We start from the raw sequence: 26,434 nt of genomic DNA on the forward strand, positions 1-26,434 counted from the left end.
TCAGCTTGGGGCACATTAATTTGGGGTTCCTCTAAGACACGCAGTGGGTGTGGATCTGGTGCTTTGGGGGAGACGGGCGGGGGCGGGGGCGGCGCAGAGGTGGGGAAGGAGAACTCAGGAATTAGCGACAGGGTGGGGCCCAAAGGCATATCCGCCTGGATCCCAGGCTCCTGGTCAGCCCCCTCAGCCAGGAATGTTGTTTTCCCTCTGGGCTCTTCATTCCTGGGTGAGTCCTGACCCCTGCAGGCTCCAGTCAGCATGGCTTGGGGACGGGACGGGGTGGGTCAAGGAGCTGACCTGGGCCCTGAACACAGGCAGAGAGCATGAAAAGACATGCGCTTTTCAGCGGAGGACATATATTGCACATCAGAGCCAAGAAGCTCTCGGTCTGATGGAGCGGATGGGGCGGGGTGGGAGGCACTATTCCTGCGGACAGTGAGGGCTTCGGGCTTGGAGCTGGGGAGGAAGCGAGAAGCAGGAGGGCCAGACCCCCGGGGCGTCACAATCCAACAGCCCCAGGGATCCAAGACCCCTCCCCCCCCCCCACCCCATTTGCAAAGTCAACAAAAGCTTCTTCCTTTTACATCCACATCCACGTCTGAGTCCAGGCGGAACTGGATTCCTCTCCTGCCTCACTGGCCAGCCACGGGGGGCTGCAGGGCTCTGCGGCATCACTGGTGCTCCAGGGTGGGGATGAGGGCTCCCCAGGTCTGTGGGTGGCAGGACCAGACCTGGCCGTGAGAACGGGGGAAGCTGTTTCCTCCCAGCTCCTGGGGCCAGGTGGGCAGGCGGTTCCTTCCCCTGTTTGCTTCCCACCCACCTAGCTTTGGGCCTGTTTCTCACCCACGAGACAGCTTTCAGAGCACAGGAGGGATGTGGGGGGCAGCTCGCCCCCTGAGTTAGGATCCCGGCTGTGTGACCCAGTACACGTTGCTCAGTCTCTCTGGGCCTTAGCAATCCTCATCTGTGGATGGGGATAAGGAAAGGGTTTGGGGTGGGGGGCTGAGTGAACCAGAAGGTGTACGTCAGCCCAGCCTGTTGCTGAAGCTGTTCTGGGGACAAGGCAGCTGTGGGGAGGTGCAGGGCTGACCGTCAGCAATGTCAAGATCCCGTCCGCCTTCAGAAGACTCTGGAATCTGCCGTGGGGTGGGATCCTGGTCTGGGCTCAAGGTGGGACCTGCCGGGGCCTCTGGCGACGTCTCCCGGAGCGGGGCCTTGGCAGACAGCACCTGGAAGCTGTGGGCTGTGGTGACCATGGGCACGTGGAGCAGGACCGGCCCTCCCCGCCGTCCGATGGCCGCAGCCCCCGCCCCGGTGTTCCAAGGCCCGCGCTGACCGTGGGCAGGGAGCTGAAAGGGTGGGAACTGGGCCGGGGTCAGCGGGGAGCCTCCGGACGGCATGGTGGGCTGGCTGGCGGGCTGGCCGGCGGGCTGGCCGGCCGGGGATGCCAGGGATTTTTACGGGGGCCAGGGGGCAGAGGGGGCGGGATCAGTGTCACCGGCTCTTTTCTCCCTCTTCCTTCTCTAGTCTCCGCCTCTGTCTGCCTTTCCTAGTCTCCCTCAGTCTTGCCCTGCGTCTCCCTATCTGCCTCTGGCCTTCTCTTTCTCAGGCTCCTTGTAAAATATTAAAATTTCAATATAACACTCTGTAAAATATTAAATTTCTCTTCATGAAATATTAAAATGTTAAGGATAGGCTAACATCCCCCTTTCATCACCATCTTCAATCCTGGGTCAGCAGGATCTTTCTAGATCCTTCTCAATATATTTAAAATCATAGAAACATAAGATCTTCTTAATAAGCATCATCTTAAAGAAGTGGTGTTACACCACGCACATGCTACACTTGTATGTCAGCAAGTCTCAGTGACCTGTCACTGCGTAACAAACATCCCCCAACGTAGGGGCATAAAAATTTATTATTCCTCATGATTCTGTGGGTTGGCAGCAAAGTTCTTCTGCTGGGCTCAGTGTCACCTGGGCTAACTCAGGAGGCCTCAGACACACGGCCACCCGTGGGCAGTGTTCCAAGAGGACAAAGGTAGGAGCCGCAGGGCTTCTTGGCAAACTAAGCTCTGAATGCCACGTCACTCCTGCCGTATTCTTACCATTAAACCAAGTCCCCAGATTCCGAAGGGTGGAGAAACAGACTCCCCCTCCTGCGAGGGAAGCTGCAGGGAATTAGTGGCTGCACAAAAGAGATGTATCTACCTCTCTGCAAAAAGTTGCTTTGTATTGATATTTGGCCAGAGGAACCTGAGTTTCTCCAGCAGATCCCCCAGTGATGGGCAGCTAGGTTATTTACCGTCTTTTACAAACGAGGTCATAGTGACTCTGTAGGGTGGATACGGTTCAGTGGAACAAGCTCATCTTACCCCCCTTTCTGGGGAGTTCTGCCTGAGCCCCCAGGAGGTCAGGGTCTCCCTCTCTTGGGCCCCCGGAGCATCTTGTTCTCAGCCTCAGACTTGAACACAAAGATCTGTGCTCTTAACCAACTCCCCGTCCAACAGCAGCCCAGTGCCCGGCCACAGAGTGGATACTGGATGACTTTTTCTGAGCTTAAGAGAGAAGGAATGGGACCTCAGAGAGGTTGGGACACTCACCCTCAGCCACACAGCAAGTGGTAGAAGGAGATTGGGGCCCCTGACTTTGTGGTCACAGAGAACTTTTGCGCTCATCGGCTGGGAGGTGAGGGGTGGGTGGAGAGCGGTCTGAAGCCTTTGAGGGCTGTAATGATGGAGCAGAGAGGCTCCCGAGACAAGCCCTGCTTTCTGTGCAACCAACGCTGGGAGCTGGAAAGCCAGGTGTCCTTGTCCATCTGTCCTGGCCCCTGGCTGCCCCGGGGCTCTAACGAGGTCTGATTAGCCTCTAGCCCTCACTGCTCCCTCACCCCACCCCACCCTGGGGTCCGGACCCCTGGGTCTTCTGACCCCAAGATCTGGGTCTCAGCCTTTGTATCTCAGCCTCAGATAGGGCAGGCTGGGTGTGTGGAGAGAACAGAGGCACTGGTGCCCAGGTTCTCGGTCCCTCCACCGTGTGTCCCCCCCCCCCGCCGGAGTCGCAGTCCCCCGGCTGTTGAGTGGGCACGGGAATTGCCCCCAAGAGCAGGACGCGGCGGGTTGGATGTTCTCTGGCACAGCCTCCCCCGGGGCTGTGACCCCAGCTAGCCCAGGCGCCCCGCTGCCCAGCTGCTGGGGCTGAGGCCTCTGATGAGGGAGCTGCATGAGGCAGGGCCGCCAGCTGGCAGGGAAGCGGGCCGGGAGGGGTGAGCACACGGGGCTTGGCGACGCGGCCCCACGACTAATCCCCGGCAGCAGGGCCACAGCAGAGCTCAGATCCCCGCGATAAACCAGCTGCTTTCAGTTTATCTGGTGTAAACGACGGACAGGTAGCGTGGGGGCCATCCAGCCGGGTCCCCTTGTGCGGTGGGTTCCTGTGTGTCGCCAGCCGTTGGTGGAGGGGCCCTGGTCTACAGTTCCCGCCAGGACAACTCCCACTCACTCCTGGCCCCGCTCGTCCTCACATGCCCAGCACTCCTACAAATAGCAGACACGTGGCCTGCTCTCAGCAGACGGTGCTGTGGAGGTAGGGTCCTAACGAGGACACTGGGTTTAGGAAATGGGGCCAGGAGAAAGCCCTGCTTCCTGAGGGCGGGCATGGGGACGTTCAGGATCATGGCCCACGGAGTCGCCAGCTGAGGGGCAGGGGTGGGCTCGTCCTCTGAGCTGAGGCGGGAAGCAGGTTGGGCTAGGAGGTCGTGGGACCGGGCGGACAGCAAGGCTCCATCCAGTTTGTTCTTTGTGAGGTCACGGCTCTGCGGGGATGTGACACAGAAGGACCCGGCTTTGGGGGACCACTCGGGCCGGCGTACAGAGGCACTTAAGTGACAGGGCCTGCCGCTGAGAAGGCTGGCTGGGGGGTCTGCATGGGCTGTGGCCCCAGGGGGGCTCTGCAAAGGCTCCGGCCTCCACATCCCGTGCCCTCACCTGGACCATGCACGCTCAGTCACCTCCGAGCCCCCCAGCCCTGGGCCTGGACCCCAGACGGCGCACAAACTCTGCTGGATGGACCGCATCCCTGGGGCCCAGGTCTTGCCAGAACACCAAGGCTGAAAGCCAGAGTCCAGGGCTCCTGGACACTTGAGGTTTACAATTTTATAAAGAAAACAAAAACATAAGCAATACAAAAAGGAAAGTTCCGTTCCTACGCGTGGCCCGAGTCCTGGGGGAGGGGCGGCCCCAGCCGCTAGGCGTCTTGCTGCTGGATGAAGGGGTTGGGGATGGCTTCCATGCCGTCCTGCGGGCAGATGAGCACCACGGAGGTGCCCCTGCACACCACCAGGCCCAGCTGCCGGGTGTCCTCCGTGAGCTTGTACTGGTCGTCAGGGTCTGCAGAAGAAGAGGGGCGGCGATGAGGCGGTGCGGGCTCAGAGGCCCAGGAGGACCGGAGATGGGCCCGCGGTGGGGGGGTGGGGAGGGCAGGCGAAGGGCCCCACTCCCAAGCCAGCTGGCAGCCTCTCCCCGAGACGGACCACGAGGCTCAGGAAGAGCTCTGGAAATAGCCGCGTGCAGCCTGTCCTCCTTCTACAATGAGGACACAGCCCGGGGGACAGCGGAGACCGAGTTCTCAGATGGGCGGCCGAGAAAAACCCCATCTGCAGAATCTCGGAAGCCCTGCGGGGCTACCATTCACCCCCGTGCCAACGGGCTGTTCACAGTGGGGCGAGGGACCCGGGGAAGTGATGGCACGCCGAGGAAAGCTCTCCTGAGGTCACGGCGGCGAGGCCTCCGTTACTGTTACTGCACGATGGCGAGTTGGGGAGGCCCGACTTGGGGTGTGGCTCCCCACTCCCAGACCCTGCAGGATGACCGCTGGCCAAGCCTGCCCCTCCCTCCCGGAACCGTGTGCATGCGTCAGGGCCTCTGTCCCAGGGCCGTTCTGGGGGTGAGAAGAGGGCGCAGACTCAGCTAAGGAGCGAGCCGGGCCCAGGTGGGAGCGGCCTCTGGCGCAGGAACAGCAGCCCTGCCTCCAGGGCTCTTCCGCCCGGGCCCGTCTAAGCGCGTGGCACACCCCAGCTCCCTTGCTTTTCCCTGCAGCCCCACGAGGTGAGGCTGTCCTTTTCCAGAAAGTCATCCGCCCAAGGAGGCCAGGCCAGGATCCCAGCGGGGGGGACTCTGGGCAGACTCAGTGCGAAGAGGGAAGACGAGGGCAAAGCAAGAGGCCCCACGGGGTCGCTTCCCCACAAAGAGGGCCTCTCCCTGGGGGCCCTTTGACACTTCTGTGTGGCTCCATTAACTCTTCACCAGACTAACATGTGTCTCAACATCGACAGTTCCCAGAAAAGACACCCCCTCTCTCCTAGGCCTTGCGGTCCCCTTCATGCTACGGTCAGGCTGAGCTGGAGAACTTGCTGGCTGATGGCCAAGGGCTGGCCTGACCACCATGCGAAGGGTCTGGGGACCTGGGGGGACAGGGAATAACGGGGAGGGGGCCCTCCGTCAGCAGCCGGGGGTTAACACACAGGGACAGCAGGAGATAAGGGGGCAGGACGAGCCACAGGGCAGCCGGCTCTCTCACGGCGGGCGCAGCATCTTTCTAGCCCCGCTGGGCACGCCTCAGCCCCAGCGGGGGCTCAGTGTTGTGAGGACTGGATCCGGAAAATACCAAGTCCTGAGACGATGGTCTACTGAGCCTCGCCGGGACCGCGGGAGATCCGACACATCTGTCAGCCACGTGATCCACAAGGCACCACGTGCACACAGCGGTTGGGCGGCGGCAGAGCAGCTTTGGAACAAACAGTAAGGAAGGCCCAGTGAGGACGCCTCCGAGCCCCACGGGCTGCACTCACCTCTCATGTACTCGATGGTGCCATCCAGCACGAGGTTGAGCAGCGGGTCAAACCCTTTCAGGATTCCACTGGCTTGTCGGAATCACCGAGAAGAGAAGAGAGACAGACAGGCGTAAGATCAACGGTCATCCTGGGCAGAGGCGAGCTGTGCCCGGGTGTCAGCACGTGAGATTGGGGTGCCCCCGCCGCTGAGGGGCCTCCCCGGCCGGATGCAGGTGTGGGAGCAGCCTCTCCAGGGACGGGACAGATGGGAGACCACGGGGGAAGCAAGGGAAGGGCTCCCGGATGGGGAGCAGTGACAGCGGACCCCAAAACCATCGCCACCACAACACAGTCGGCAAAGTCCGCCTGCGCCTGTTTTGTAAACAGTTTAACTGGCACCCGGCCATGCTCATTTGTTCAATGTCGCCTGTGGCTTCTTTCCTGCTGCAATGGCAGAGTGGAGTAGCCGCGACAAGAGACCATCTGGCCGGCGCAGCTGAAAATATTTCCTGTGTGGTGTCCTACAGAACAGGTCCACCAGCCCCGCCTGAGGGCGACGCCCTGGCCCTCTTCCTCTCCTGCTTACCCTCCCCTGCAGAACAAAGACCGTGAAGGCACCCACCTAACGGGGTTACGGAGAGTGACAAATCCAGTAACACGTGCAGGCACTTGGCCCCAACCGGGCAGCGAGCCTGCACCCGCGGGTCTGCCCTCCTCACCAGGACAGGGGCGCTGCAGCAGGCGGGCAGGACGCTCAGACAGAGCCAGCGTTTCCCCCTCCCCAAAACCCCAGTGTGGGACGGGACCCACGATGGGACGTCAGTCTGTGCTCAGGCTGCAATAGCTCAGACAGCTTCGTGGATCTCATTAACGTCCATGAGTCGGTAGACTTTCAGTACATCTAAAGACAGGCTATGCTGGGCGGGCCTGACCTGATAGGTGAGCCGTTAAAGGGATGGGCCCTTTCTGAAAAAAGAAATTTCAAAAATGAGATTTTCCTGTTGGTCTTGAAGACGTGAAGTGCAGTGCTGTAGACAGAGTCCATGGCAGGGGCGGTGAGCAGCCTCTAGGAGCCCAGGGGGTCCCTGGCCAACTCTTGGCAGAAAACGGGGACCCCAGGCTTGGAAGAGGACCCTGGGCCTGAGATGACAGGCTCTCAGAGACACTCCTTTACTGCAACCTCGTCAGAGACCTGAGCCTGAGGCACCCAGAGTCTGGAACCACAGGCGCTGTGAGATAAAAACGTATGTTGTTTAAGCGTAGAAAACGAACACCAGCGCCTTGAGAAGCAAGAGCCCCATCTCTTCATACATCCCAGAGCCAGCACGGTGCCAAGTGTTTGTTAAGATTCCAATCCTCACTGCACTGGGTACCTAGACGGGCAGGCGCTGTGTTTTTAGCCCTCTGAGGCTGCCCAGTCATCCACATCTCAGGGAAGGAGAGGTCTGGATCACTGTCTTACAAAATAAAGAAACTGACGTTCAGAAGCAGCTGAATAAGTAAAATGTTGACCGGCTCTCACCAAGTGTCAGGAACCCTGTTAAACACGTTACCTGTGGCTTCCCTGGTGGTGCAGTGGTTAAGAATCCACCTGCCAATACAGGGGACACGGGTTTGAGCCCTGGTCCAGGAAGATGCCACATGCCATGGAGCAACTAAGCCTGTGCGCCACAACTACTGAGCCTGCGCTCAAGAGCCCGCAAGCCACAACTACTGAGCACGTGCACCACAGCTACTGAAGCCCGTGTGCCTAGAGCCCATGATCCACAAGAGAAGCTACCACAATGAGAAGCCCACGCACGGCAACGAAGAGCAGCCCCTGCAGCTAGAGAAAGCCCGTGTGCAGCAATGAAGACCCAGTGCAGCCAAAAAATAAACAAATAAATAAATAAATTTATTTTTTTAAAAAAGAAAAACACGTTACCTGCTTTAAACACTTTAATCTCAGTGCCACTCCTGAAGTAAGTGGAGTTAATAACCTCTGACAAATGAGACTGAGGCTCAGAGAGGGGAGCAACTTGCCCAAAGTCCCATAGCCAGTGAGCTGGGGCTGTGCCATGGGCAGGGCTCCCTGCATAACCCTGCAGCATCCTTCCTGCCGTCTTCGCACCATACTCCAACAGCAAATTCAGAGTTAAAGCCTCACAGTGACAGCATAAAGCCGCAAACTGTGACAAGTGCTACCAGGAACTTATAACAACAGGGGCCTGACCTGGGGTGGAGGCGTGGGGGTCAGGGAAAGCTTCCCAGAGCAGTCGAGAGCTCCCTGCATTACTCAGGTACAAAACGTTCATCGTGTTACCCTGGAACAACCGTGAACAAGGAGACGAGATTTGTTTTAAACAAACCCTTAAGGCAGCTTGGTGGAAACTGACCATAGGGCCGTAGTTCGCAACTGCGGCAATTCTGCCGCCCAGGGGACACTAGGCCATGTCTGGGACGTCACGACTAGGCGGCTCCTGGCACCGAGTGGGTGGGAGCAGGACGGCCTCCAACGGAGAAAAATGCGGCCCCAACGTGAGCAGCGCCGAGCCTGAGAAACCCTCAGGTGCAGGACGACCCGTGAGGAGCTGGGACAGTCGCCTGAGTGAGGCAGGACCCACAGGAAGCAGAGCCGTGAATCCCAGCCACTGTAGCTTCCGGTGAGGTTGGGGACCCTTTGCGTGCCTCAGTTTCCCCACCTGCAAAAGGGGTGTAACCGTTCCTACCTGCCGGCGCCGTCGGGCCAGCACAAGTTGTCCAAGCCTAGCGCTTAAAGCGCAGCCCAGGCATCCGTTATCGGTACCGCCGCCCGTTACTCCTCGTGGACCGTGGAGGGGGCGGGCGGAGGGACCTCACCTTCTCGGCCTCCCTGGAACTTCACTCGGATCGTCTTGTCGATGTACTTGGATAGATCCAAGATGCTCTCCTTCTTTTTCTTCTCTTTGTCCTGCAGGGACAACAGAGCTCTGTGAGGCGGGGAGCGCAGCCAGACTCCGCCCCGCCAGCCCCGCCAGCCCCGCCAGCCCCGCCAACCCCGCCAACCCCGCCAGCGGCGCCAACCCCGCCAGCCTCGCCGCACGCTCACCGCCATCTTGCCGGCCGCGTCGCTGTGCGCAGGAGCCGCCGCCGCGCCCTTTGTACCCTGCCCTGCGCGCATGCGCGGCGGACGCAGGGCGCCTGCGTGGCGCGGTGCGCCGGCACGTTGCTGGGAAACATCTGCCGACGCCTGAGGCTGGGACCGGGCGACATGGCGGCGGCGGCGGCGGCGGCGCTGGCGCGGCTAGCGGCGGCCTTCCTCCTCCTCGCGGCCCAGGTGAGGGCGGCGCCGACCCCGCCGGCCTCGTCGGCCGCGGTGCCCCGGCCCCTCGCCCCCCACCCAGTCCCCGCGCAGGACCCCGCCCGGCCCGGCCTGGGGCCAGCGTAGGGGATCCGTGCCCCGCGCGCGGGCGGCCCGCTGGCCCGGGGCTCGGTCGTGACCTTGCGGGCCTGTCCCCGGCCCGTCTCCCTTCCCCGCCTGGAAGTCCTTCTCAGCCACAGCGTCACCCGCTCCCGCCCCGGCCCCTGCTGGTCCGTCTCGGGGTCTCCCACCGCCGCCGGGGACGCCCCTCTCTGGCTCCGTGGCCTTGGCCGGGGGGCTGCCCCTCTCTGAGCCTCAGTTTCCCCTTGAGTGCCATACTACTCCCTTTTCCCGTGGTTGTGGTAAACTGTCGAGCGCGGCACCCAGTGTCTGGTAGTGTCGGGAAGCGGCCAGGAGCCCAGCCCTGGAGTGGGGTCGAATCGCCGCCCCATCTTTTGCTCCCGTGACCTTGGCAAGGGAGTTTCCCGCTTTGAGCGTCCGTTGCTAGTCTGCAAAAGGAAGATAAGTATACAGTGCAGAGTCAGCAAAACGATGTAGGGGATCACGAGCGCGCAGCATGTTACTTGTTTGTCACTAAACCTTCAGGGTCTCCAGTGCTAGCGGGGGACCGACCAGGAAATGGCTGATGTACGTTGTCATAAGCGCATCTTTTATTTCCAAATCCTCCCTCTCCCCGCCAGGTTCCACAGCTCAGGAAATACCCCCCACCCCGCAACAGCCGTACAGACTGGGCCGTTAACCTTGACCCTTCTGCTCCAGTGCCCCCACCTCTGCTCCAGGCGGTTGGCGTTCTCCCGTGGCCACTTTTGTCCCCCTGAATCCCCAGTTCATTCTCAACACTGCAGGAGTGATCCCTTTCAAAGTGTGTCTTGTGCCCAGATGGGAGCCTTCTGGTGGCTTCCTGGCGCATTTGGGAGGCCTCTGTGATCTGGCTGTCAGGAAGCTTCCCGTTTCTCTCCAGCTCTAGTGTCTTGAAGGCACTCTGCTCGCTGGTCTCAGTTTCCCTGAATTCCCCGGTTATGCTTCACGTCTCAGCTTAGCTGTCCCTCCCTCCCAGAAGCTCTCTGGGACGCCCCCTCCCCAGCTGCTTTGCCAGCCCCCTGTACTTCCCCCAGCCCTGTTCACTCATCTTCCCCAGCAGTCTGAGCCTTTGGAGGCAGGGACTTTAAGCTCTCCGGATATTTCAAATGAGGGCCAAGCGATAGGTAGGTGGAGGGTCACGGGAACACCACAGAAGGAGGGACGCAGTTGGCCTAGGAATGCTTTTCAGAAGCAGAGGTGCCTGAGGGGTGATCTGAAGGATGAGTGGGCGTTTGCTAGGTCAAGAAGGTACAGAAGTTTGTTGCAGGTGATGGGAGCAGGGCTGGAGGTGTGAGAGCTGATGTGCTTTTTTTTTTAATAATAGATTTGTTTATTTTAATTCTTATTGGGGTATAGTTGATTTACAATGTTGTGTTAGTTTCAGGCGTACAGCAAAGTGAATCTGTTATACATACATATATCCATTCTTTTTTAGATTCTTTTCCCATATAGGTCATTACAGAGTATTCAAAAGAATTCTCTGTGTATACGTTAGGTTCTTATTACTTATCTATTTTGCATATAGTAGTGTGTATGTGTCAATCCCAGTCTTTCAATTTATCCCTCCCCCTTACCCCTCGAGAGCTGATGATTTCCTTGGAGACGGTGAGGGTCCACTACAGCTGGCGTGTAGGATAAGCCAATGGTTACACCTGAGGAAGGTGTCATCCCAGTGGAGTCCCTTCAGGTGCCCTTGCAGGGAAGGCCATGGAGGGAGCAGCAGTGGGAGTGGCTCCAGGCGTAGGGGGAAAAGGGCAGGCTGAACGTGTGGCCTCTCCTGGCTGGAGTCCAGGGGAGCAGACTGGGCTGGTCGGAGCCGGGTGCTGGGACGTTTGGACTTTATTCCCGCTGGCTGAGGATTTGGAACTTTACCCTGAATGTGGGGAGCCAAGTAGGGTGTAGAAGCGAGCGGGAGAGCACCTGGGCCAGCCCTTCCCAGGACAGAACCCTGTGTGTGGTTCTTGGTGGCGCCCCGGTAAGGCCAGCTCTCCGCGGGGCGGGAGGCTGCTTGCTCACAGGTCGAAGCTCATTCCCGACCATTCTGTGACCCTGGGCGAGAGATTGGACCCCCTGCCCAGTTGCTGTAAGTTGTGCACATACGGCCCATGTGGGGCCTGTTACTCGGCAGATCTGAACACAGTGGTGTTCTCCCTGCCTGCCCCCTCCGCCCGCCTGCCCCTTCACCCCTCCACTGCCCCCCTCCGCCTGCCCCTTCACCCCTCCACTGCCCCCTCCGCCTGCCCCTTCACCCCTCCACTGCCCCCTCCGCCTGCCCCTTCGCCCCTCCACTGCCCCCCTCCGCCTGCCCCTTCACCCCTCCACTGCCCCCTCCGCCTGCCCCTTTACCCCTCCACTGCCCACTCTGCCTGCCCCTTCACCCCTCCACTGCCCCCCTCCGCCTGCCCCTTCACCCTTCCACTGCCCCCTCCGCCTGCACATCTTTTTCTAAGCTTCCCAGGTCCTAATTAGCCCCTTCTAGAATTCACCAAGTCCTAGGAAGACTGTTCCCTGTCTGGACCCCTTAGCTTCTTTCAAAGTCCCGTGACATGGATGCTTTCACTGTCATCTTGAAGCATAGTTTCCCTAGGAGTTCCTGAGCTCGATATGATTGTGGCGCATCGGGAGGTAGCCTGTCCTCGGTAGCCCCAGCTGTTTCTCGTCCTCCAAACTGGGATGGGCTATGCTGGAACGGGGGGCACTCACAGCCCTGGGCCCTTTGGAGGAACTTCTCCTAGCCCTTTAACTCCCCGGGGAGGAGACCGTATTCACGGCGAGACTGTGTTCTCGGGTGTTTGATACAAGCCCAGGCTTATTTCTTAACAGAAAGCCAGTTGTGCACATTGTGAGGGGAGAGCTGTGAAGTGTGCCCTTGTGCTTCTCAGTGACTTTTTAAAAACAAATGCTTTTAGTCATTCCCATTTTATACAACCGACAGTTTTCACCAGCAACTCGGATCCCATAGACCAGGGGTCAGCAAACATTTTCCAAAGGGCCAGACAGTATTTGTGGCTTTTCAGGACACATAGCCTCTGTTGTAACTCCCAGGCTCCGCAGAGAGCAGCATATGCCGTACCCTACGTTCAGCAACCAGGCAGACATGTTACGATAAAACTTTATTGACAAACACAGAAGGTGGGCCGGATTCAGCCTGGGGGTTGAGGGATCACAGAACCCCTGCAGTGGCCCAAGGTGGGGGGCAGGGCAGGGCTGACCTGGGGTGGGGGCACAGGGCTGGGCACTGTACTTGGGGACAGCCTGGTGGGGAGAACCCGGAAGAGGGGGCTTCTCATCCTGCCTCTGGTCGAGGGAACGAGGTTGGCCAGGCAGGGGTGGGTGGGGAGGTCACCACACTTCCCTCCCTCGAGCGCTGGTGGCAGTGCCCACGTGCCCTGCAAACATGGCCTCACTGAGCACACCCCGCAGCCCATTCGGCTGTCGGCACCTCGCTCCAGGCGACAAACCAAAGCGCTGGGCAGGGGCAGTGGGGGCCCCGGTTCCTCTCCACGCCGCCAGCGGATGTGGATCAGTGGGGAGAAGCTCCTGGAGTGGCTGGGCCCCATTACACATTCACAGAGGGCCTGGCCTTCCGAGCTGGTCTGTGCCCCAGGCCTGCTGTTGGGGCCACGGCCCCTCGGGACCCCAGCTGAGTCGGAGCACCGCCGCCTGCACCTTGGGAAGGCCAGATGGGGGTGGGGATCTGTCCCCGCACAGACAGGCTACTGCCTGTTGTCACCGAGGGGTGCAGTCTCTGTCTCAGCCTCCAGGTGGTACAGAGGGATGGCCCCAGGAGCCGGAGTGTGCAGAGTTGGGGTCCAGTTGGACCTCTCCAGCTCCAAGAAGCCAAGGGGCTGGGGTGGGCCCAGGCCCCTGTGGGCGTGGCGTGGCCGGGCTCCCTGCTCAAGGCTCTCTCTGGGACCCGTCCTCCCTCACAGGTCCCACAGCCCCAGGGAGCAGCCCAGACCAGGGCCAGACGGCGTGAGACCCGCTGGGGCTGAGGTCCTCGCGGGGGCTCCGTAGCCGAGCCCGGCCTATAGGAGGAAGCAGCCCCGGCAGGGACGCAGCGGTCCAGGCGGGAGGGGACGAACAGGCAGTGGGGACGCTCGTGTGCGATACTGGTTTCTCATGTAGGTAAAGCCGCTCCCAGGTCCTGACCACCCCGCTGCCCTCAGCGGAGGGGCTGGAGTGCCAAGGACTCGGGGGCCTGCGCCTCTACCGCACTCTGGATTCACACTCGGAGCAAAGGCCCCGGTGGCCCGTGTGCCCAGCCCGCCCTGTCCTCCGCAGTCAGCCGGCTGCCCTCGACCTTGCTCCGTGTCAGAGCGGGCGGGGTCCACGTGGGCTCTGTGGGACCCTCCACAAGCAGCCTGCTGCCTGGCGGGCCTGGGCAGGAGGAACTTGAGGCCTTGTCGTCCTCCTGGGAGTAGTGGGCCAGGAAGCCGGGCACTTCTGCTGCCCGTGCCCATCGGGAGCGCTGCTGTACTTGCTCGGGACGTGCTGGGGAGGAGGTTCTGTCAGCTGCCTGGGCCCTGCTGGGGTCGTGGGGACGCCACCTGTCATGAAGGGCCCCCTGCCCAGAGCAGCCCTGCCTCTCGCACCGTCCACTTGCCACGCGTTTGGGCAGGGAAGGTCAAGGTTCTGACCCAGGGGTTCCCACCAGCCTGTGGCCCAGCAGGTGCTGGTCACGTGACCCGGGCTCCGCCGCCCCATTTCTGCCCTGAGCCTGCTGGCCTCGCTGGGTGGGGGCCTGTCGGGGAGCCTGGAACCTGCTGGGCCACCGCTGACTCCCCATCCCCTTCTTGCCTTATGGCAGTGGCGTGGGGCTCTCGTTCTCCCTGTAGTCCCAGGAGGACTCCCCCATTCCTGCCACTGGAGCCACAGGGAGGGGACCTGACACAGCCACTGTCAGCGCCCAGGTCTCCCTGAGGAGGCTCGGCCCTGCCCTCCTCATCGTGTCCCCCCCTAAGATGTGACAGTCGTATCCCATCTGTGCTGTCGGAGCGAGGGACCACCCAAGCCAGGTCGTGCCGTGGGCCGGCCCTGTGTCGGCTCTCTGACTGCTGCCCCCTGTCCAGGTGGCCTGTGAGTACGGCATGGTACACGTGGTGTCCGAGACCGGGGGCTCCAAAGGCAAAGACTACTGCATCCTCTACAACCCGCAGTGGGCCCACCTGCCGCTCGACCTCAGCAAAGCAGTGAGTACCGGCCAGCGCGGGAGCCCCCTCCCAACGCAGGGTCTTGTCTGTCTTGCTTGCTGCCCTCCCTCCACTCCTCCCCTGGGTCTCCCGAGGGCCTCTGGAGGACGGGTCTTGCAGAGAGCCGTTGAGGACGGAGGAAGGGCCTGTGCCCGGCATCGTCTTTGGGGTAGCCTGGATGCTCTGCTCTCTGCTCTGGCCTCACTCCTCCCAGAGGGACTCAGGGTGCCCAGTTCCTGGCTTGGCGGGTGGGACGAAGGCCAGCACTCCTGCCCGCACCTTGTGCTGTTTGTGACGGGCTCGAGAGAGGCGGGTAGGGTTCCTGAGCACACGCCGCCCTGTACCCCTCTCGTCTGCCTTGTGCTCGGGGTGGGTGTGCACACACGCTTGTGCACGTGCGTGTGTGTGCGCGCGCGTGTGTGGGGCTGAGACCATGTGGGCTTGAGGTGAGGCTGCGTAGGGGCGGTGGTTGCCGCAGTGGCCTCCGCCGACCTGTCTCCCCGAGGATGCTGCGCGCCCTGGCTCCCCTGGAGCGTCTCACGTGAAGGCCGCCCTCCTGCAGTCTCTTCTGCAGGTGCGGGACTGGACGACCTCCGTGCTCTGCTCTCCGGCCGACCTCCCTGCCAAAGGCTTCAGTAACCAGATCCCCCTGGTGGCGCGGGGGAACTGCACCTTCTACGAGAAAGTGCGGCTGGCCCAGGGCAGCGGGGCGCGCGGGCTGCTCATCATCAGCAAGGAGACGCTGGTGCGGCCGCCGGGCCCCTCCTGGGCAGCCGGGGGCCCTGGGGGGCGGGGGTTTCCTACTTGTGGCCTTGGAGGGGCCCTGTGCCAGGGCGGTGCTGGGCTCTGACAAGGCCTGGGGCGGAGCTCTGGGCCGCTGCCTGAGGAGCAGGTGGTGTGGGCCACAGTGCCACCCTCTCCCTCAGGCCCTTCAGGGCAGACCAGCGTCACCCAAGCCCAGGGTTGAGAGGGAAGGGGAGCTTGCACTCCCCCAGACAGAGGGAGGGGCCGAGCCTGCAGGCCTGCCCTCAAGGCAGTGTGACCCTCCCACCTGACACACACACACACACACACACACACACGCGCGCGCGCGCGCGCAGGACTCCTCCGTCCCCTCCCCCTCGGGGAGAGCTGCCCCGCCCTGGGTGGGCCTTGCTAAGCCATCCAGCCGCCCTCTCCCCCTCTCCCCCAGGTCCCCCCAGGAGGCAACAAGACGCAGTACGACGAGATCGGCATTCCCGTGGCCCTGCTCAGCTACAAAGACATGCTGGACATTTTCGAGGTAGGCTCGTCCCCCGCCCTGTCTGCAGCTGGGCCCAGTACCTGAGGAGACGGTGTGCCCGCAGTGCTGTGAACGTCAGGAATGGAGACCCCAGCCCTCCCCCATGCCAGAGACCCTGCGTGTCACCCCCTGCTCAGGCCTGCCCGGCCCCTCACCCGGCCCGGCCCTATCTGGCCAGAGGCTGGTGCGTCTTTGATTTGGGGAGCCGGGTCCCGAGCAGGCGAGCTGCAGCACACAGTGACATGGGGATAGCCAGGTTCCCCACTGCAGGCTTCGCGTCTCCCCAAAGGGACCCACCGTCCGTCTCCGGACCGCTTCCCAGGCCACGTCCACCCTCGTTCACTCATGCTTGTCTGGGGGCGGGGTCTGTGTTCCCACACACGCGCGGTCCTGTCACCCACCTTGTGTGAAGCTCATCCCGGCAGAGCCCGCTTCTCTGGGGTCAGGAGTAGCGGGTGAGGGCGTGGGGTGAGGCGGGATCTCCCGGCCCCCGGCTCCTCGAGTGGGCCAGCCTCGGCCCTCTGGGTGGCAAGGGGACGGGTGGGCCCCCCCCGGGTGGGCCCCCCCGACCTTAGCTCTCTTGTGTTCCCTGAGGCAGACTTTCGGCCGGGTGGTACGGGCAGCACTGTACGCCCCCAAGGAGCCCATGCTGGACTATAACATGGTCATCATCTTCATCATGGCTGTGGGCACCGTTGCCCTCGGGGGCTACTGGGCCGGGAGCCGGGACGTGAGGAAGTGAGTGGCCCGCGCGTGTGCGTGAGTCCCGGATGGGCGGCCGTAATGCTGGGCAAGTAACCACGAGAGTCCGCATGCCCAGAGAGCCTTCTGGAAAACAGCTGCTACAAACACCCAGGAGACCCGTTGAAAGCCCCGAGGGCCCCGCTCCCCACGATTCTGTCCTGCCCTCAGGGTTCCCGGCCCGGGCCCAGCCTGCCGGGGGCATCCACGGGAGACCTCGCCCCGGCCGTCCAGGGAAGGGCGTTGGTGGGGTTGGTACAGGGCCAGGGTCCAGGGTGGCCCCCATGCGGCCACCACAGCTGGGCCCTGGGGACCGGAGCCCCACCTCCGGCAGGACTGGCTCCGTCGGGGGGGACCCCAGGTACACATGGTGGGTGGGGATGGGGGACTGGCCGACGGGGCAGGTGACGGTGGTCACCTCCGGGCAAGCTGTCCCTCAACCTGTCCAGACCCCTTGTGTCAGGCTGCCCCTGCCTGTCCTTCCCCATGTCTGTGGCCCTCGGCCCCCGGGAGCGGTGCCGGCCGGTAGGGCGTCCCCCAGCCCATTCTTGTCTTTCAAGGAGGTACATGAAACACAAGCGGGACGACGGGCCCGAGAAGCACGAGGACGAGGCTGTGGACGTGACGCCCGTCATGATCTGCGTGTTTGTGGTCATGTGCTGCTCCATGCTGGTGCTGCTCTACCACTTCTACGACCAGCTCGGTGGGTGCCCGGCCCCAGCTCTCAGGGCGGCGGGGGAGGGGGGAGTCCAGGGGCCTCACCAGGAGGGGCCTGGGGCTACCCCTTCCTTCCCTTGGGGCGGTCACCCTGCCAGGGAGTGCGGCACAGAGCCGTCCTTCAGGCTCCCCTCACCGCCCGCCCCGCCCCGCAGTCTACGTCATCATCGGCATCTTCTGCCTGGCCTCCTCCACGGGCCTCTACAGCTGCCTGTCGCCGCTCCTCCAGAGGCTGCCGTTCTGCAGATGCAGGTGAGCCCCCGGGCGACCCCCACCTGGCCCTGCTCGCGGGGGTCCCCCTCTGCTGCCTTGTGGCCCGTCCGCTCCCACCTCCCATTACCCGGCCCCCGGAGGCTCCACAGCTTTGCTGAGGCCGAGGACCCTTGCCCTCCGGAGCCCTCGGTCAGTCTGGCACGGTGCAGGCATTACAGCAGGTGCCCACTCCGTGCTGGCTGGGGGCTCACGGGCCCCACCTCCAGCCCCTGGGTGGGCCTCCCGTTCTGGCTCAGGGCCTGTGGGATCCCTCGGGGGACGTCGGCTGGGGGCAGCAGGCGGGCGGCGCTGCTGATCCAGGCTCCGAAGGTTCTCTGCGGTCAGGGGTCTGGTCTGCTTGTCGTGGAGCAGGTGGGAAACGGAAGGGTTTAGACGAGGTCCGACGGGGTCAGGAAGCTTGGCTCAGGGGGCTTGGGGGAGGGCCTGGAGCAGGGAGGGCTGTGCGAGAGGGGTCACAGCACCCGACGAGGGCTCCTGCGGGTGGGGTCGGCTTAGCGACTGGCTGAGGTCCGGTCGCTTCCCCCAAGGCCCTGCCCCTGCCCACTCTGCCCTGCCCTGCCCTGCCCTGCCCTTGGGAGCCTCCCTTCTAGAAATAAAAGGTGAGGGATGGTGAGTTTAACAGATAAGGTAAAGTAGAGGAAGGGACAGGGCCAGGGGTGGCCCTTGGGAGCAGAGCCCGGCGGACAGAAGGAGGACAGATGGGGAGGCCACGGGCTTTTGGGCAGGAGTTGAGCTGACCCTCCGGGTGCTGGGCAGAGGCAGGGCTGTGAGGGTCAGAGGCCGCTGACCTCCCCACCTGCCTGCGTGCCCTCAGGGTCCCTGACAACAGCCTGCCCTACTTCCACAAGCGCCCTCAGGTCCGCATGCTGCTCCTGGCGCTGCTGTGCGTGGCCGTCAGTGTGGTGTGGGGCGTCTTCCGGAACGAGGACCAGTGAGTGCAGTCCTGGAGGCCCTGCTGGGGGTGGGTGCAGCTGTCCTCGGGTGCTGTGACCTCCCTGCGACTCCCCGAGCCCTCCGCTCGGGGCGCCTGGAGCTGGGCCAGCTCCCGGTTATGAAAGGCTCTCCTGTCAGTGCTCTGGACGCAGTGGCCGCACGCCGTCCAGGCCTGGCCCTGTCTGCCCTGTGGCTTGTCCGGTGCCCCGGGATCTGCGATCGCAATCTGGGCATGAGATGCCGCCGGCACTGCTGCCCGGGCGCCGAGCCGTGTGCTCCGGGGCAGCCTGGACGTGGCCTGGCGCCGCTCGGCCGCTGCTCCGTTGTGGTGCCCGCCCGCCTGCTCAGCTAGCTCTGCTTCTCCCAACACCCCCCCCCCCCCGCCGGGGGGCCTCCCCCGCGAGGCAGCACGCCACCGCCTGCCGTCACTGACACCATCTGGCGCTCTCTCTGAGCTTCTCCCGGGGCAGTTAAACGCTCTTGGCTGTGCTGCTGTTTGGAGCTATAACAGATTTAACTGGCAGAAGGAAAGCATGAAAATATTTTGAGTCCTTTGTACACAAAGAGAATAGGGACGCTCACGGTTAAATCCAAGCCAGGAGGCTTGCTCCTTCGCATAAAAGTAGAACAGGCCATGGCTTCCGCCATGTCTGGGCGCCCATGTGGCCTTGGTGAACCTTCTCTGTTCTCACCAGCGCCCTGGCCCAGAGAGGTTCTCCTCGTGCGCTCAGATGAAGCTCTGATGAGTAACTTGAGGGGCAGGGAGGACGGGGCCGGCTGTGGGGCCATTTCCCAGCGGGGAGCCTCATCACACGCGGGCTTCATCACACAACTTTGACTTCCCAATTCGGAAGTGGCCCCGCAAGGGTGGCGCCCTGCTTCCCAGGACTCCAGATGATGTCCTCAGGGCCCCAAGTCCCTATTTCCTCAGAGAGTGTGGGGCATTTGGCTGGGTGGGTACAAGTTTTGCTTTTCTAAATTTTTTTTTTTTTTTCGTGGTACGCGGGCCTCTCACTGTTGTGACCTCTCCCGTTGCGGAGCACAGGCTCCGGACGCGCAGGCTCAGCGTCCATGGCTCATGGGCCTAGCCGCTCCGCGGCACGTGGGATCTTCCAGGACCGGGGCACGAACCCGCGTCCCCTGCATCAGCAGGCGGACTCTCAACCACTGCGCCACCAGGGAAGCCCTGCTTTTCTAAATTTTTTAAAAGATATTTTTGAGGGACTTCCCTGGCGGTCCAGTGGTTAGGACTCCACGCTGTCACTGCCGAGGGCCCAGGTTCCATCTCTAGTAGGGGAGCTCGGATCCCACAAGCCCCGCGGCACGGCCAAGAAAAAAAAAAATTTTTTTTTTTAAAGAAATTTGAATCCGCTGGATACATGGTCCCCCTCGCCCTGCACCCCCTGCCCCGGGCTGTGATCTGGGTGGGAGAGCCGCTGCTGCAGAGGGACAGAGGCCCTGGCACGCGCCTGCATTTCTCTGGCCGTGGCGTCAGGGCTGGGGGATCGGTTCACCCCCTGCTGCTACCAGCCATTGCTGCCCTTCCTGTCCCCCCACGGGCCTCAGGACGTCGGCTGCTGCCTTTGTCTGCATAAGGGCCTCCGCGGCTCGTCTGGGCTCGTCTGGGCGGCTTGGACTTGGCGCTGAGGCTTCCAGGGCGGGGGAGGGGCCTGGCAGGCGGAGGTTCTTGGTGGAGGCCCCGCCCAAGGGTGGCTGCGCTGCCTTCCAGGTGGGCTTGGATCCTTCAGGACGCGCTGGGCATTGCCTTCTGCCTCTACACCTTGAAAACCATCCGCCTCCCCACGTTCAAGGTGAGGGCCCCTCGGGGTGGTGGGGGTGCTCTGCGGACGAGGGGATGGGGTCTCTTGGGGTCAGCCCCGTGCCCGCCAGCCGTGCAGCCCTGCCCAGGGCCTTCCACTCTGAGCCTGGCCCTGTGTGGGCCGTGTGGTCTTGGCTCATCCGTCCCTCTGGCCACCCTCCTGGGGACGGGGCTTAAGGATCAGTGCAGAGTTGTCTCACAGCGTGGCGGCAGCGTCTGTGACCGCTGGCCGAGGGAACACCTGGGCGGGCGCGCGGAGCAGAGCCGCCTCCTTGCTGGTGAGGTGAACAGAGGAGGGAAAACCAGGTGAAACCAAGGGGACAGAAGCACAGGGCTCGGGCCGGGACTCTGGGCCAAGGCCCAACCCCAGCAGGAGGAACCTAGAAACACACAGGCAAACGTGAAGCCGGGCGTCACCTGCCCAGACCCGTGGCTGGCTGGTTGCGGCTGTGTCTCTCTCAAGCATCCCATCAGAAAGTCGCCCTCCCTGAGCCTCCGGCCTGACATTGCCTCCAGGGCACCGAAGGTCAGGCTGCCCGTGCTCAGACTTTGTCCTAAAGGCTTCGTCCCCACAGGGAAACTCTGAGCCTTGGGAGAGGCAGGGACACGTCCGGGAGTGTCTGTGCGTCTGGGACCCTGGGCAGGGTGGGGTGGAGGGCAGGGCCGGTGGAGGTCCCCGAGCACAGCCCTCAGGACGCCCCATTCCCAGGCCTGTACGCTGCTGCTGCTGGTGCTGTTCATCTACGACGTGTTCTTCGTGTTCATCACGCCCTTCCTGACCAAGGTGGGCTCTGGGCCCCGCCCCGCCCCCCCCCGCCCTGGCCCCCGCGTTCCCCCGTCTGACGCAGTCCCCCTTCTCTTAGAGTGGGAACAGCATCATGGTGGAGGTGGCAACCGGGCCGTCAGACTCGGCCACCCACGAGAAGGTATGTGGTGCCCGCGGCCGAGGTGCTGAGCAAGCGGAGTGAGCGCGGGCTGGCGGGTCCTGGACACGCTGCCCCCTCTCCCCAGCTCCCCATGGTGCTGAAGGTGCCCAGACTCAACGCCTCGCCGCTGGCCCTGTGTGACCGGCCCTTCTCCCTCCTGGGCTTCGGGGACATCCTGGTCCCAGGTACTGGGGCCGGGCTTTGGCGGCCCGGGTGCCCTTGGGGGTGTCAGGCCACAGGGGCTGGTGGGCAGAGGCAGAGCTGAGCCAGTGGGGCCTGGGGGCCAGGGAGGTGGTCCCCCGGAGGCGTTGTCCCAGCCGTACTGCCCCCAGGGTCCCCCTCCGGGCCCCTCCCCCCACCAGGCGGCCTCTGAGCTGGGGTTTGCGCTCGCTGGAGGTCTGGTTACCTGCCAGGAGTCGAGGGTGGCGCCGGGCCAGCTCCCTCCTGAGCTGGGAGGAACACACGGTGCCTCCGGGGGAACCCCCGGTGCCTGGCTGGGGCTGCGGCCCGGCCTCTGCCCATGGCCTCTCTCCCACAGGGCTGCTCGTGGCCTACTGCCACCGCTTCGACATCCAGGTGCAGTCCTCCAGGGTCTACTTCGTGGCCTGCACCATCGGTAAGCCCGCTGCCCCAGGGGCTCGGCTGTGCCCCGTCCTCTGCCGCGGGGTGGTAGGGGACAGGCCTGTGCCCGCGTCACAGGCCTCCTTGTCACTTTCCACGGTGGTCGTTGTTTCTCTTTTCTTTGGTCTTCTTTGTCTTTCTCTTTTTTCCTTTGTCTTCTGTTTCCTTTGTTACTAAAGCCATTTACACCAAAGGGATGTTTTCTCATTTTCTGTTGAGTCCAATCATTTCTAAAAATGTCCAAACCAGTTCTCTTGTCCTGCTGGGTCAGCTCTTCAGGACGAGCAGGGGTGCAGAGCGCACAGGCCCCACCAGCCGACACGGGTGAGGGCAGGCCCCGCCATGGCCCCCAGCAGTGCCAGGCGGACGCAGGCTGGCCTTCCCGGCGTACTTTGGGCCGTTGGCGTCCGGGTTCCTGAAGGCCCAGACAAGTGCTCCCCGCCTCTGCCCCCTGGGTTCACACTCCATGATTAGCTCGTCCAGATGCGCCTGCAGAGCTTTTCTCCGTGTGAACCACAGTTTGTCAAATTGTTCTGTAGTTCCCGTCACTGAAATCCTGTAGTTGGCTCGGTTGAATCACTTCTTTAGGACAGGTGGCTAGTCCACAGCCGATAAGCGGGAACTCTCCCTGCACAAGCCTATCGCTTGGAAACATGGAGGTAAGGGGCAGGGCAGGCAGCCCGAGCAGACGCAGGTGCTGGAGACGGGGCTTTTTGCCTCGGAGGGGATGTGCCAGTAAATGGTGTCTTTCTTTGTAACTCTTCACCTGGGAGTAATTGCACGTGTGCGGCTGCAAGGTTAGTACAGTGAGCCCCACGCCGCTGCACTCAGGCCGACCCCTCTAACTCCTCGTGTGTGCTGTGTTGTATGTCCGTCCCTGTGCTCTACGTGCGCGGGGGTCTTTATACGTTGGACTCACATCCCTAAATAACACACGCTGTTTTATGCTGAACGGGGAGCAGGAAATGCGGACGCTTCTCACCCCTCAGTGCTTTCATGCGGTCACAACTCAGTTATGAAAGGTCTGATTTCCTAATTCTGTACCTACGTTACTTCAGTTCAAATTATTTTTCTAACTAGAGGCTTACAAAAATGAGCTATTGGGGCACCTCTGCGGCTCCTCCAGCCGCTCCCGGGACGCCAGGCCTTCCCATGGCGGCCGCCCGCTTCCGCTCCCCAGTCTGGCGGCTGGGCCCTCGTTCCCTCCTCTTTCCCTGCTGACCCCTGTGTGCACTCTCGCCTGCCAGCGTCCGGGAAGGTGTGGGTGGGGAGGACCCGCTGGCCACGGCCCTGGCGCGAGCTCTGCCTCTCCTGCCCCTGTGAGCAGTGGGTGGTGAGCTTGGGACCGGCCAGGGTAACGTGCTGCCTGTCTCTGCTTCCGCAGCCTACGGCATCGGTCTCCTGGTGACGTTCATGGCGCTGGCCCTCATGCAGCGCGGCCAGCCTGCCCTCCTCTACCTGGTGCCCTGCACGCTCGTCACCAGCTGCGCCCTGGCGCTCTGGCGCAGGGAGCTGGGCATGTTCTGGACGGGCAGCGGCTTTGCGGTGAATACCAGTTTGCTATGAATGTCTGCGAGAAATAATAGCCTAATAAGCCCTAACTAGAGTTAAAGTTGAGTAAGACCTCCTAGCGCTACAACTAAACCCCGCAGCCCGTGTCCCGTCTCTGGAAGGTTTTGCTTTGGGTGTGGTGCTCCCGTGGCTGCAGGGCGGGGAGGGGTACATGTGCTCGTGGTGTGGCTCGGGGTGATGCTGCTGCCCTGCTGCTAACCCTAACCCTAACCCATTTGGTTGGATTGGTTGGACTTGGGGTTCCAGCTGCTTCTGCCACGGGCGGGGGGCGGGCCGGGCCTTGTTCTTGTCTGAAACTGAAGAGGAAAGGGACAGAGGCCACTCCCCGTGCAGCGCAGGGTGACCGCTGTATCCCTGCAACTCAAGGGCATTCCGGGCCTGCGGGGTCTCTAGCGGGCCCCGTTAGGAGACCCGTCCTGCCCTGATGGGGGCTCTGAGCGCTTCCGGTGTGTGTGTAACTTGTTCGCATAGATGTGAACACGCTTTACATGTGGTGTGACTGTTGTGACCCGGTGAGTCGGGAAGGCTTCCTGGGCTCAGTGCCCCCGTCCCCAAAGGTCTCCCTCCCGGCGGGCGTTGGCTTTGCTACAGAGCGGGTGGATTGGTTCTGGAAGGTTCTGGAGGGAGAGCAGGCCAGAGAAGGCAGGGTGGGGCCCTCCTGGGGCCCTGATGCGGTGCTGGTGCCAGTTGGCGAGCGCGGCTCCTTCCTGGGTCCGGAGCGCCCCCGCAGCTCCACCAACCCGGGCCTCCTCCCTCCCTCAGAAGGACCTACCTCAGTCGCCGTGGGCGCCAGCCTCTGCCGAGGGCCCGCAGCCCCAGGCGGACTCCGACGCAGCCCCCTCCCAGCAGCCTCCCGGCCAAGAAGCGGCCCCGTCCCCTCCGCCCGCGGAGCAGCCCCCAGAGTCGTCCGCGCCCGAGGAGAGCGGGGCCGGCGCGCCCCCCCAGAAGCCCGGGAGTCCGGCAGGCCTCGCCCCCGGCCCCTCGGCCTAGGGGAGGGCGCAGACTCGGCCCCCGCGCCCAGGGACTGGACCCGCGCGGCCCCCAACTTGGTGCTCTGGCCTGGCCGATGCGCACGTCCTGCTCCAGCCCGGCCACACCCCGGACCCCAGCCCTGCTCCGAGCTCGCGTGGCTGCCAAGCCCCCGGCTGGCTGAGGCCAACCCCGCGCGCGCCCCGCTTCCTGCGGCGGTGGTGCCCCGGGAAGGGCGGGGCCGTCACCTCCGCCGTTGGCCGCGGACACGCCCAGTTTGGTGCTTGCCCTGCTGCTGCTTCCCTTCGGGTCCGGGCCGGGAGAGGGCGGGTCTCTGGCTCCTGGTGGAGGGGCGCCTTTGCTCAGCAGGGCCCCCAGAGGTTTGGACTGGACGCCGCCGCAGCCTTGGGGGCCCGTGGTGAGCGCCGAGCCCTGCGCCCGGCCCTTCCATCGCCCGGAAGCGCCCAGCGCCTGTGGTCCAGCTCCTCCAAGTTTGAATAAACGGCCACGACTTTTTGAAATTCTGGTAGTGTCGCCTCTTGGGGTGCGAGCCCTTCGGACTGCCTCTCTCGGGGGCGGGGCTGGTGCCAGGCCGGTGGCCCCATCTTGCCTTTCAGCTCAAGGGAACTCGGCTCCCACCCTCGCCACAGGCACCCGCACGCTCTCAGCACCCTATCCAGTGCACGCACCTCGGCCTCCAACTCCAGCACGGGGGACGGGGAGCTTCTGGAATGCGGGAGGATAGTCTGGAACTGGCGTTATGTCTTCTACCTCACGGACAGGGTTCTCTGAACCTCACGACGGAGATGCCGCCGGCCCCCGTGTCACCGCCTGGCGACAGAGCCGGCGCCCGGACAGGCACCCGGGGCTGCTGATCGCCAGGGCCCCGGCCCGCTCCCCCCCCCCAACACCCCGTCCGCGCCGCACGCCGGCTCTGTGTCCCTCTGCGCGCTGCTGCGCTGCACACAGCAGGCGGGGGCGACCACGGTCCATTCCACACAATACCAGCGCCAGCCAGACTCACAGCCTCTCAGCCACGCCTCTCGAGGAAGAAACGATGTTTATTCCTAAAAAAAAACAGACGGCGTCTCTCACCTGCTTCTGTGTGTTTCTCAAAAGAACAGGTGATCCGGTGGGAGGGCGGGGCTGGAGCAGCTGGACCTGCTCAGCCCCACGGGAGCCCCTGGCCTTAGAGGCCGGGACCAGGGGGCAGCCTTGGGGAAGGCCCGAGCGGACCTCCGCCCTCCCTCTAGGGACTGCGCCTTCCTCTAAGCCATTTTGTACGTCGGTAAAGAGCGCGGAATCTCTTTTTTCTGTTTTGTTGGTTTGACGAACGTCAAAGAAATCAAAGGAGGATGTTAGTTCCTGAAGTTTCAGTTTGCAGTTTTTGCCTTGCTTCTGTTTGAATCTTATAATTAAACACAGCTTTTGATACTTATGGCTGGGTCTTTGCCTTTTCTGTGCTGCAGTGAGCCGGGGCTGGGGGGCGGGGCTCGGGGGCGTTGTGGGGAAGCCCTCGGTGGGCCGGCCGGGCTGGGCCCGGTGGCCTTCAGCCTGCAGGAATTCCCGTGTGGATGGAGGTGTCCGGAGCACACCCGCAGCCTGTGACCGCTGGTGCCGCCCAAGTGGGGTTTCAGCTTTGCCGCCTGTGGCTACTTGTCCTTACTCGCCTGGGGTCCTCGTGAGGGGAGGGTAGGGTAGCGGAGCCTGCTGTTGTCTGTGTTTGGATACCATTAGCTTGTCTGTGATGATCTAAGAACCACGGAGGGAGTCACCTGTAGCAGGGCCTGCGGACTTTCTGTAAAGAGCCAGATGGTCAATGTTTGGGCCTTTTTGGGGCCACATGGTCACTGTCACAACCGGTCAACCCAGCTGTGTAGCCGGAAGCATCAGACAACGTGTAAGCAGACAGGCGTGACTGTGGCCAAAAACTTGGTGGACACCAAAATGTGCATTGGTGTCATTTTCACAGGTCACAAAATACTCTCATTTACAACAATTCAAAAATGGAAAGCCCTTGCTTAGCAAATAGCTGAGCAAACACAGGTGGTGGCCCCAGACCCCGGCCTGCAGGAGCGCAGGTGGTGAGGACTGCAGGCCGTGTGTGGGGCGGGGGCCCGTGTGCTGGCCTGTTTCAGC

The 26,434-nt window shown here is 62.7% G+C and overlaps 2 protein-coding genes across 7 annotated transcripts in view; one reads left to right on the forward strand and one right to left on the reverse strand.

Annotated features, from left to right (window-relative positions):
* SPPL2B (signal peptide peptidase like 2B) overlaps positions 1-24,456 on the forward strand; it is a 42,498-nt gene extending 18,042 nt beyond the window's left edge. For 2 of the 6 annotated variants that reach the window (XM_060297426.1, XM_060297427.1), the window contains 14 exons: positions 14,323-14,442; positions 15,005-15,187; positions 15,635-15,724; positions 16,323-16,462; positions 17,026-17,168; positions 17,338-17,434; positions 18,270-18,386; positions 20,118-20,199; positions 20,917-20,991; positions 21,071-21,133; positions 21,219-21,318; positions 21,672-21,749; positions 23,139-23,299; positions 24,089-24,456. In XM_060297426.1, the coding sequence (XP_060153409.1) occupies positions 14,341-14,442; positions 15,005-15,187; positions 15,635-15,724; positions 16,323-16,462; positions 17,026-17,168; positions 17,338-17,434; positions 18,270-18,386; positions 20,118-20,199; positions 20,917-20,991; positions 21,071-21,133; positions 21,219-21,318; positions 21,672-21,749; positions 23,139-23,299; positions 24,089-24,316 (1,659 nt within the window). In that variant the 5' untranslated portion in view covers positions 14,323-14,340 and the 3' untranslated portion in view covers positions 24,317-24,456. Of the gene's footprint in view, positions 1-8,344; positions 8,472-9,000; positions 9,125-14,322; positions 14,443-15,004; positions 15,188-15,634; positions 15,725-16,322; positions 16,463-17,025; positions 17,169-17,337; positions 17,435-18,269; positions 18,387-20,117; positions 20,200-20,916; positions 20,992-21,070; positions 21,134-21,218; positions 21,319-21,671; positions 21,750-23,138; positions 23,367-24,088 lie in introns of those variants that run through there. The other 4 variants (XM_060297428.1, XM_030845707.2, XM_030845708.2 and 1 more) reach the window with 4 other exon arrangements.
* On the reverse strand, positions 4,129-8,968 carry LSM7 (LSM7 homolog, U6 small nuclear RNA and mRNA degradation associated). The gene is made up of 4 exons (XM_030845711.2): positions 8,897-8,968; positions 8,668-8,758; positions 5,848-5,919; positions 4,129-4,387 (listed from the first exon to the last, which is right to left on the reverse strand). Exons 1-4 carry the CDS (start codon positions 8,966-8,968, stop codon positions 4,245-4,247), a joined length of 378 nt encoding a protein of 125 aa, XP_030701571.1. The 3' UTR covers positions 4,129-4,244.
* Positions 24,457-26,434: the final 1,978 nt, after the last annotated feature.

Source organism: Globicephala melas, chromosome 3 (genome assembly GCF_963455315.2).
Source record: "Globicephala melas chromosome 3, mGloMel1.2, whole genome shotgun sequence".
NCBI lineage: Eukaryota > Metazoa > Chordata > Mammalia > Artiodactyla > Delphinidae > Globicephala > Globicephala melas.

Excerpts from the sequence above, each read along its gene's own strand:
- LSM7 (XM_030845711.2), bottom strand. The coding sequence starts at position 8,968 with ATGCGCGCAGGGCAGGGTACAAAGGGCGCGGCGGCGGCTCCTGCGCAC. Across the intron at positions 5,920-8,667 it reads GTTCCAGGGAGGCCGAGAAG|CCAGTGGAATCCTGAAAGGG; the intron begins GTGAGGTCCCTC and ends GATTCCGACAAG. Across the intron at positions 4,388-5,847 it reads CACCATCGAGTACATGAGAG|ACCCTGACGACCAGTACAAG; the intron begins GTGAGTGCAGCC and ends CTTCTTCTGCAG.